Source organism: Juglans microcarpa x Juglans regia, chromosome 3S, assembly GCF_004785595.1.
Source record: "Juglans microcarpa x Juglans regia isolate MS1-56 chromosome 3S, Jm3101_v1.0, whole genome shotgun sequence".
In the NCBI taxonomy this organism is placed as follows: Eukaryota; Viridiplantae; Streptophyta; class Magnoliopsida; order Fagales; family Juglandaceae; genus Juglans; species Juglans microcarpa x Juglans regia.
Window position 1 is genome coordinate 21036354 of NC_054599.1, and position 11563 is coordinate 21047916.

The 11563-nt window shown below is 36.3% G+C and overlaps 1 protein-coding gene across 1 annotated transcript; it reads right to left on the reverse strand.

The window, feature by feature from the left end:
• Nucleotides 1–385: 385 nt before the first annotated feature.
• On the reverse strand, nucleotides 386–11270 carry LOC121257316 (phosphoenolpyruvate carboxylase 4-like). The gene is made up of 21 exons (XM_041158277.1): nucleotides 11032–11270; nucleotides 10512–10675; nucleotides 10179–10293; nucleotides 9836–9913; nucleotides 9681–9749; nucleotides 9388–9466; nucleotides 9213–9289; nucleotides 9018–9113; nucleotides 7519–7660; nucleotides 6228–6359; nucleotides 5803–5876; nucleotides 5562–5671; nucleotides 5211–5316; nucleotides 4998–5123; nucleotides 4809–4910; nucleotides 4580–4726; nucleotides 2961–3059; nucleotides 2717–2805; nucleotides 2359–2485; nucleotides 2030–2236; nucleotides 386–1445 (listed from the first exon to the last, which is right to left on the reverse strand). The coding sequence occupies exons 1-21, from the start codon at nucleotides 11185–11187 to the stop codon at nucleotides 621–623; spliced, it is 3120 nt and encodes a 1039-aa protein (XP_041014211.1). The 5' UTR covers nucleotides 11188–11270; the 3' UTR covers nucleotides 386–620.
• Nucleotides 11271–11563: the final 293 nt, after the last annotated feature.

Consider the following 11563-nt stretch of genomic DNA (forward strand, 5'->3'; position numbering starts at 1 on the left):
AATAATATTTTTATTTGCAAAATACCACCAACAAGGGAAAAAGATGCTATTATTTGAGTTCCATCCCAAAAAGAAAGTTTAAAAAGCAAATATATTCGTTTGAGAAAATGAAATACGATGCTCAGGCCATTACTTTTCGAGGGGTGGGGGATCAAAAAAAAGAAAGAAAATATAAAAAGAACATATTCTTTGGAGATCCATTATTATTGGTTTTATGATCATCATATTGTTTAGAGACATGTATTCCTCCTTGTCTAAGGTCTTCCTTCCATTTACAACTCAGTGCAACTTATATTTTATTTTAAATTTTTATATCAGTCTCGCTTTCATCTAAAAAAATATGAAAATTATCAAATAGGGTATGATTGAAAGAAGGCCATAAAAAAGACTAGTTTCATAGCTTTTGGCATTGCAATATAATAAAATCATAAGACCGATAAATGTACCAGACAATTGGGACCTATATTCTCCAATCTGCAGCAGCCAGGCCTCTCAATTGGTGATCAACCGAGTTATTATTCTATTTTCTTAGTATCAAAACAGACAACATAAAACTAAACAGAGGAAAGGTGAAAGTTTCAAGCAACGAGTTGTATAGCCAACAGCTTGAGAATCTCTGCTTAACCTGTGTTCCTCATACCAGCTGCAATTCCATTGATAGTGATAAGTAGTGCATCTCTGAGTTTGTGGTTATCATCATCACATCGTAACCTCTTTAGTATCTCCACTTGCAACATGTGCATAGGATTCAGATAGGGGAGCCTGCTCTCTATCAGCCTCCTCAAGCTCCGATTGTTCTCGGAAAGTTTTTCATGACCACTAACCACCAGTACGTACTTCTCTGCTGTCAAGAGCTCCCCCCTTAATTCGGAACCAAGCCCTCGTCTACTCTCCGAGACAAGGACTTCATCATAGTGCTTGGCTATGGGTATGTCTGCCTTCCCTAAAACCATCTCGATAAGGTCTATGGTGGACTGAAAGAAAGGCCACTCTTTGTACATTGCCTTTAGGTCATCAGTATGTCCCTTCTCACAAACACCCTGCAGACCTGCCCCAACTCCTAGCCAAGCCGGTAGAACAAACCTGGTTTGAGTCCATGCAAAGACCCATGGTATGGCACGAAGGTGTCCAATTCCTGTTGAGCTCTTTCTTCTGGTAGGACGGCTTCCTATGTTAAGGAAGCCAAGCTCAGCTTGAGGAGTAGCCTCGTTGAAGTAAGCAAGGAATTCTGGATTTTCATAGACAACACTTCGATAATTCTGGCAACTGATTTTTGAGATCTCCTCCATGAGATTTCTCCATTGTTCTTCTCGGGGCGGGTGTGGAGGCCGTAGGGTTGCAAGCAGAACAGCTGTTGTGTATATCTCCAACTGTCTGACTGCTGTCTGTGGTAGCCCAAACTTTGCCTGTACCATTTCTCCTTGCTCAGTTGACCGCAGGGTACCCTGCAAATTCAATATGCCATCAGAAAGGCCAGGTCATAATCAACATAAATCCATGGATGAGATAAGTTCAATTTCAGAAATTTTTTTTATGATATTGATAACCATTGGGCACAAGGTTATGAACTTTTGAGTCAGATTAAGCACTCAATTTGAAGCAAAACTTACAAATGAAACTTAATGCAAAAAATCACCAAAAAAGAAGAAACAAAATCAAAGTGATAGAAGTTCTCATTCAAGTACAAGAAAAGTTTTAGGAGCTTTACGATTACTTTTAGTTGTTGTTAGTTAATAAAAGCTTATAGGAATTAAAATCCAAATGGCGACCACATTTATTCAAGTTCCAGTTTATACAATTGAATGACATAGAACACTTCCGGGAATAAACAATTTTTAAGTTGGAAATAAAAGAATATGAAGAAACCAAGTGAACTGGACTATCATGGTTTTGTATTTCACAATGACTCAGATATTTTAATTTGATTGGAGCATCTAAAGCCAAGATATACACCACTTTTCATTGGAGAAAATGGGGGATGCAAAAAATTAATGTAAGTACCAAGATCTAAATTTAATAGATCACTCACCATTACAGAGCCAGGTGGTTGGGATTGGATGGCGAGATATGTTGGGCCACCACCACGACCAATACTCCCTCCACGCCCATGAAATAGAGTAACTTTAATACCATACTCATTGGAAGCTGCGACAACATCTTCTTGGGCTTTGTAAAGTTCCCAAGCAGCAGTGAAACGCCCAGCATCTTTACCAGAATCAGAGTATCCAACCATAACCTGTCCATAATAACTTCCTATGCTCCTCAAATATTCATTGGAAGTTTACCCCCCCCCCTTTTTTTTTTTATGAGCAAAGTTCACCCAAATTAATCCTAAAATTAGCAATGTGGAAAGAATACCTCTTGGTGGCCATTATGGTTCTTTATTATGTGCTCTCGATACCAATCAATTGATAATAGTCTCCTAATAACGGATCCAGCTTCTCTCAAGTCCTTCACAGTTTCAAACAGAGGAACCACCCGCAGCCTATTCCAAATTATATCTGATCTTATGAGAAAAATTGTTGCAAATACAATATAAACAGCACATGTGGTGACCTAGACACACAAATTCGGCTATTTTTTGTAATGGAATGCAAAACAAAAAGATACATTTTGTTTCAATGTGCATCCAAGCATTCCAATAAAAGATTGTGACAAAAGAAATAAAAATTAGAAATAAACTAAATTCTTTCAACTTTGAGGGGAGTGAACTTACGTTCCCCCAGGACATGGCCTTCCTAATTCCCCACTAACAGCAAGTCTTGCATCTTTCTGCAAAAGCTCTACTGCAAGGACGTCGCTTGCCTAGCAATTACCAAAAAGCACCAGGTCTCAACTTAAGTAAAGGAAGACCGTGTACTTATTATTTGACTTTGTACATATGTAACAGTGAAAGGAATCTTTTAATATTTCAAACAGCTCAGATATCAAATTATAAAATCAGAAGCAATTAATCATACATTTGAAGCCATAGAAATGACATAGGCTCCAAGTGAATCACTCCCAAGCTCAGCAGCCACACGGAATGTATCAAGGACTTCTTTAACATCAGGAACAACCTGAAAGACTCAAGTGAGAACAGGTACATAAATTAAACAAATGAAAGAGAAAAGCGCTTTGCATCAATCCTAAAAACTGCAAAACATTGGAGAAAATCACATTAAATATTGCAAAAATTAGAGAGGGAAGCCAATGCACCAAAATTCATTATTTATCAAGAGAGTTAATTTTGTATGAGTATATACAATCATTTAGGCCAAAGTAAGTGCATAAACAACATGAATAGCTTTTCAACATTGTATGTCCCTAAAACACTACTTATGGCCCTGGTCATCTTTTGCAAATGACTCTGAAATTCATAAACATATTCAGGTTATCCTCCAACTTACATCTCATTCTCTATTTCTTTGAAATTCATGAACAATTGGCATTTGGGGAAGGATATGTGGTAGATCCTACAAATTAAACTTTGTAATTGCATATGATGGGGTGTTTGATCAGAGAAAGGGATGCCTGCAGGTTAGAGAAGAGTGAGTCACCAGTAGTAATGGTGAAACTCTTGTAGATAAGGTCACTTTAAGATTGGATGGCAGCTACTAGTTCATTCTCTTTTTTGAGATTCTGGGAGTTCTTTAGAGCTTTTCAACTTTATATGTTAAACTTTTATTTTGGGTGATCTTTTTAGTATACACCATGTGTACCAGGGCGACGCCCCTTATTGTGCTATTTTAATAAAATTTATAACCTACTAAAAAATTGGCTTCAAGGTCACTGGTTATGAGTTGTTCATTGAAGTTTTTTTTTATAGGTAATCAAGAAGTTTTATTCATATGGTAGCTCATATATCAACTAAAGTATCGTGCATGTAAATTCAACATTAAAACACACTGAACATAAAATGAAATATTTTACTCATCAAAAAGCGAAGAAACATACATTATGAACATCTAGTCACACATATTGGACCTCAAAAGTGTTTTTATTGAGCATCACCAGGAAGGTATAACCATGATTCTCATGAAATTAACGTGTGGTTACAAATTCTAGGGACCATGGAAAGAGATAACGGCAGCCTGTGTATGGATCAATTACATAATACTAAATTCACATAAACCACTGTGATTTTTTGCCCTTGCATACCGGGTCCCTTACAGCTGGCTCGTAGGATGTTAGAGCAAAAGGTTAGAAAGTTCAGAAGATATATTTGGCTGGAAGTTTCACGAAGTTATGTAAACCATTGGATATCTTAGTTGAGGATTTCAATAAATAAATAAATAAGGTTGGTATAAGATTTTCAAAATCTAATCACTAGGGGATCAAGACAAACCTTCCATACTATTCCATTCTTTTTTTCTCAAAATACAAGATGTTGAAAATGATGCTTCTCGCACAATGACAGACTAAGCATAAAACTTATGGAACAGAGGAAAGAAATCAGCTTTTAAACCATAATTCTGCTACAAATTATCCATTTTTCTTTCTTTTTTATCAAAAGAGGAGCATTATTAGTTGTTTTTTTCCCAATCCCATTCAATTCTATTCGCAGGTTCCATCAGTGAATACTGTCTAAACATCATACCTCAATACTTGGGGGAACTAGTGGCCTCTTCCCCTTCAGTTCTCTGGTTAAAAATTCTAGTTTCTTTCCTTCATCCCACTCACTGTATGTACCCATATCCAAATATTTGGTTATTGCATCTAGTGTATCAGCATGTCTACCAGATTCCTGGAAAATAACAAATTTCAGTTTGAACTTTTAACACATTCCAGAGCAGATAGCAGCTATAATAAAAAAACACAAAGCACACCTGACGCAAGTCAAGCTTCATCAATACCATCCCGAAAGTAGCAACTCTTCGGATGAGATCAGCAAGCCGACCATCAGCAAGCACCCCAGATCCACATGATTGCTGGACAATTGATAGCTTATTATCAATATTAAAGAACTAATAAGACTACCATAAAACGTATGTTCTTTGTTTAGAGAAAGAGATTACCAAAGATTCATAGCACAGGACCAGTGGTTCCAGTAATTGATCTGACGTTTCATAGTAGTCCCAAGGATCATATTCGCAAGGAAGATCCTCGAGAAGAAGCTCCAGACGTTTTTGTGTCTTCATAAGCTGAAATACAGTGCATTATAATATACTTCCATTTACTTTCTCCCTTGACAGTTAGCCAGGAGTTTCATCCACAAGAATAAACAATACCTTATCTTTTACATTGCCGAGAACAATTCTGTAAGGAGCAATTCCAGGACTTAGAGAGACCCTTGGTTCTAAAAGCTTCTGGAAGGTGGACCTTCCTATCTGGGCTCTGAAGAAAATGAAAAGGTTAAGGAGGGTGTCTTTCACTTTTCAAAAGATGTGAAAATAGTGTCACAGCCATTTTCCTGATCATGGCGAAGGCATGATGACATGTGATGGAATTTTTGTGTGAGGTGATAATAAATCAGTCTTGCACTTAAAAAAATTAAAATTAAAATTAAAATTAAAAATTAAAAAAAAAAAACTTATTTTACTTAACAAAGAAAAAAAAAAGTCTAGCTTAGAGAAGCAGACCTTGGTGTCACAGGTGCCTGTGTAGTGTTAGAATTAGCCGAACTTCCATTTTGTGAAGACATGTGATGTGAATCCTGAAATGAAGAATCTGAAGTAGAATCCTGACCATCCTAGAAATAGAGAGATAAACAATAGAGAGACTTTTGAGTAACTGCCGGCTATGATGCAGAGATTAGGGTAAAAAATCTGAGTAGCTAAGCAAATGCTGCACAAATGTGAGCATTCTTAAAACGTGCTTCACCTGACGATGCAGTGGCTTGTAATCAGCTCCAGGAAATTCTAGTCTGGGATACTGAGATTCGCCATCATTACATTCTATATGAGTAAGTTCAAGAAGGAAAATTAATAATGGAACTATATGAGTAACTCAAACGAACACTCAAGTAAAACATAGATTTAACATTTATTGATAGAGGAAAGCATCATAATTATGAAGAGTGAGTAAAAAGAAGACTTAGCGAATAGTATCAAATTAATCAAAATTATAACTGTTCAGGATTGAGGTGGCATTACTTGTATAGACTTGGCAACTTGTCATTAACCGGACCACGGGAATTGAGCAAACGACAGAGCAATAACTCAAAAAGGGACAACCTTGAGGATGGCCATTGAATTATAGACAAAAATAACTATATGATTAGTTTAAGTACATAATCAGTTATTTACCAGTGCAAGAGGGCAGATCCGCTCGAGCTGGAAGATGTGTTGGAATGGCTGGAGCTTGTTGGCCATGAAGCTTAATTTGACTTCTGCTCAAAGATTGATTCCAACTCTCATGTCGAACATCAGATGAAGTTTCTGAAGAAGAAATTTGAATTACAGTCAAGTCACTGATGTGATTCACAAGTGCTGTGCATGGATCCTAAAGAAAAGCAAGAGAAGATGATCTGTATATACCCTAATTTAAAATACTGGATGTTTTAGGCCATGAAACACGGTATGAGAAAGAAAACCCCTTTTTCTCAACCATAATGAATATTTTCTCAACCATAATATGAATATACTCTTTCATTAACCATGTGGTCAATCCCATTCTTGCTATACATTAAAATAGGCATCAGAAGCGCCGGTCATTGTGGGTACTTTACGGCATTTTCATCTCCATATGGTCATAAATTATCTAGATAAAAGTTAGAACTAGTTGCTGAAGGAATAATACAACAAAACCTTTATTGACTCAGAGACTGGTAGAACAATATTTTTTCTTTATTTTTAGTTTTGCCTTCCTGGGCCAAACTCGTAATCATTAACATCAGACAAGGTCCAAAACTATAGATTGAAATTGGAAATGCGCCATATTACAATCAAATAGAGAGTTCTTTTATACTTTATAATTTATCACTCTACAGAAATTCAGCAACGTAAAAAAGCCAAAACTAAGAGCTTAAATTCCCATAACTTTGAATGCAGTTGAACCAAAAAGAAAAGGCATTTAAGACAAACAAAAAAATAAATAAATAAATATATAAATAGCTAACTTACATACAAATTTGCTAGTATGAAATTCTCAATATATGGTTATTATCTTTATTTTTTATAAGTATATATGGTTATTATCTTGATGAACCTTCATTGTTACGCAGTAGACCTAACAAGTTATGTTTGTGACCCATTGTAACTCAAGAAATGATCTTTTGTTGACAGCTAGTCCCTTTGATTCTAATTTAAATTTATTTTCTGAAATATCCTTCACAAAATTTAAATGATTGCATCACTATCATTAGTCTTTGAACTGAACGATTAAGGAAAATTATTTTTTATATGAAAATAAAATTGTTAGTGCCCGACTTATTTGGAACTGAATTTGACAGTTCTTCAGGTCCCAGAACATGACACATTTCCAAAGTTTGAACTGCATCTAGTGCACAATTTTTACATATAGATAAGGATGAAAGGACAAGTCACTATATCCATAAGTATAAAATCAGAAGTTTTTGAGCACTTAGACATGCAAAACCTTCTTCTATAATCTCGTGTGCCAATTTTGACAATTTATCACTGCATCGATTCATGGATAGTTCAAATCTGATGCTGTCAACTTCACGAATGTAGAGATCAATAGCCATCCACCTAGATAAGAGAGAGACATCCTTTGTGACCTGAAGCAACAGAAAGAAAAGCACTTGATGCCATCATGTACTTCAGCAGCAAAAGCAAAGTAAAATTGAAGCATAGATTTGTAACGTAATCGGTACAAGCACATTTTAAAAGAAGTAATTCTTTAGCAGAACACCACCAAAATAATACTCTTAAAAGTAGTGTAACAAAGACAACTTCCGCTACCTTATGTGATTTTTCAAGATATCACAAACATTACATTAATGTAGAAAACTTGTTCTAACAGTGATGTCCACTTTAAGCAAATCAATATTCACAATAAAATGAGACAGCACACGTACACACATCTTAAATTGGAGGAACAAAGCAAAAGGATATTTACACCACCTACATATTTTAAAGCGTGAAAAAAAATTACAGGCTCTTCAAGTTTAACAGAGGAAATGACTTGCAAGACCAGTTTGATATGAGGAAAAAAACTAATGACAATAATCAGAACTGGAGTGAATCCCTCATGAAGAAGAAAATAAGAACTAAAAAGTTCAGAGTTACACAAAATGATGACACAAAGTTATATGCCCAATGTTGATGAAAAGATTCTTTTTATTCTGACCCTTAGAAAATTTGCTTGATATGTTACCAACCATTCTAAAAACTGCTCAGACCATTACTAATCAAAATAAGGAAGCAGAAAAATACAATTTACTCGAACCTCTTCATTAATTTTGTGATAACAATAAGATTTTCCTTGTAAGCAAGCGCAAAAGGAAAATCCAGGTATCATGAGATGTGTAAAAGACAGTTGCCTAGCTAGAAATAGAAAAAGAAAAAGATACAAGAAAATCGTGGAAACTAAGCCCATTAAAATCTATGGAAGCTGTCCAAAGGAGTAGAGTGTTGTGAAAGAAAGTATTCAACTCCTCCATCATCCATTCACACTTCACAGTCCTCAAAATTTTTATCATTCTTTTCTCAACAATTACACCAACTAGCATGTAGGAACCACTTTCCACAACTGAAATTTTTTGGCTACCAGCTAATCCTCTTCAGGGGTGAAAAAGATCCACTGTGCCTCTTCAGTAATGTCTGTGGAACAGTTCAGAAATTAATTGCGTGCCAACAGCTTTCTTTTTAATATATTCCTGTTCAAAGGAAATGACACAGGCCTTCTCCAGAATGTTGCTAGTGTGTTTTCAAACCATGATCCTACGGGACCATACACTACATCTACATTCAGACCGTAAATAATATACACTATAAAAGCTTAATCAAGGGAAAAATATCATCTCATACACGGGAAATCATTTGAAAGAGGAACCATTGTAAACATGTTGACGATACCATCACATACAAGCAGGAGAAATTAATTTCACAGATAAATAACTGTAGACACCTCACCTTTGCTGTTACATTCGGATTTCCATCTCTATCACCCCCCATCCAAGACCCGAACTTAATTGGTGTGCAAGTTAATGGAAGAGGCCTTCCAGTATGCTGTGAGGAAAAAAGTATAGTAAGAAAGAAAATCTATCAGAAAGAAGGTATAAAGAAACCAGTAGCTAGCAAAAACGTAAGCACGGTTTGTCTTTAAACCTTCTTTAAAGCATTGCTGACACGTCGTAAGTAATGAGGTACAGCTTTCCAAAGGGACTGCTCAACAATATTCAAGCCTGAGATAATACAATGAATGGGTGCAGCTATGTTTACACGATTTTATAGAGAAAGAGAACATGCGGTATGTAACAATTCTTAGCTTCCCGTAGCTTACCGGCCCTGGCTTCTTCAACAGGCGTGGGTTTGTAGCGCCTAAGCTCGTCTGTCTGCCAGATTGAAGTTATCTCTCTCACCTAAAAAAGCAAGACTGAATCTATTACTCACATGCCATATCAAAGTTTTGTCTCTTACCTACACAAGTCGTATAGAATCTGAGAATCAAATAAATGCAAGAATTCCATAAATTTTTTCCAAATTATCTTATAGATACAAGCAGTACCCCACCCACCACACACACACACGACAAGGAACTTTAGGAGGGATATTATGCCATTAGGAAAACAATACCAGATCTTCGATCAGCATGTCTCGATCTTCATGACCAAGGTCAGATCGGTCATTGTAGTCTAAGAGATGCTGAAAGGAAAGGCATTGTCAGAATAAGAGAAAACCTGAAACGATATTTCCAACATATTAAAATTGTGAAGGGCATTAAAACTTACGGCAATTCTAATGTGCTTGTATTGTAACGTGCGACGATTAATTTGTGTGGGATGTGCAGTAAGAACAATTTCAACCTCCTGCAGAAACAATCATTCCAACATTGAGAACAATAAATGGACAATAAAAAGGATAAAAATATATTCTAATCTTGCCACAATTTTGCTTAGCTGAGGTTAGTGGAGTAATGCAGTTTCCAGACTCCCAAATAACATTTTTTTTTTCTTGCCAAAAGAAAAGAAAATAAACATGTTGTAATTTTTAAGAGTTCTTTCTTCTTTAGCGTTGCTTATCAAGACAAAGGAATCAAGAAAAAGACAGAAGTAGCAGAACCAAAAAAGAGACCTGCTTGCAAACTGTTTCATAAAGCTCGTCTGGGGAAACTCCACCGTGCACCAGCTGATTAAAAATGTCGTCACAAGATTTTGATAGAGGCGCCACACTTCGTACCTTACGAACCCTGCAGAAAGCAATATTCGCTCCAAGAATTAATTTTAAAAGTCTTTTAAATCCAAAGATCCAAAGTAGATCCTGCCACTTTGTTAGAATTAACTTGAGAAATTCAAGTTATCAGTAAAATGAAAATGACGCATTAACCATCTCGGAAAGTGCCACTCCAAATAAAAAATTATATTTACTAATTTCTGAACAAAGGAATCAATAATTATCCATATATACCTGTGATGTGTTTCGGCAATACCCATCAAATTGAGATAATGGCTGAATGCGCGAGCGAGGATCAAGGCTTCCTCCAACGTCATCTTCGATATCTCCGAAGCTAGCTGCTTCTCTAGCAGCTCCGCCATGTCCTCTATCCCCGCCAACCTCAGGTTACAAGCACTCTAACCAAACATACCCCCAATCAAAGAGTTTTCAATATCACTTCTTATTCCTCTATACGGTTGTTGAGAAATCGTATGGAAAGTATTTGAAGACCAGAATTATTTCAAAAATACTAACTTAACCCGGCTCACTACTGAGCTTAATGTAACTATTTCACTTGATTAATTTTATCGGAAGCTAAAAGATCATAAAAACGCAAAAGCCATTTCCGGCAATTTTCTCTTTTCTTTTCCTCTGTTTCTCAGCAACCAAACAGAAAGTCCAGAAAAAAAATGTTACAAGCAAGAAGATCAAAGATCCAGAGAAGAGACCAGGAGTTTGAAGCAAACACGAAGAAATGAGCAAGGAAGGGAACCTGAGCGAGGGTACGGTTCCTCTCGACTTTCTCCATGAAGCTGCCACCCACCTCACGCTGCAACACGTCGTTGAGAAGACTCCCGAGCAACTTGCAGTCGTCATCGAAGTTCTGGAACGAGATTTCCTCCGCTATGTCGTCCGTGGTGTCCGTCATTGTCTCGGAAAGAATCACAGAGAGCGAAGAGTAGTGGAAGAAGAAGACGACGAAGAAGGTGAAGATAAAAGTATGTACGTACGGAATTGGTGGTGGTTTGGGGGTGGGGCCCACTAAATAGGTTCACGTTTTTGCTTTGATGTGTCCCCACGTGTCCTGCCAGATATTTTTCCTTTCCAGGTTTATTCCGGGGAGAAGAATTATGAACAAATAATATATATATATATATATATATAATATATTTTAAGTTTCTTATCTCTAATTTAGTAGGTTCACGTTATTTGTTATATAAGTGAGAAATTATTTAATCTATCAAAATATAGGATAGAGAATTAAAATAAGAATAAAGCTGATTACACAGTTCAGATGAGATGAG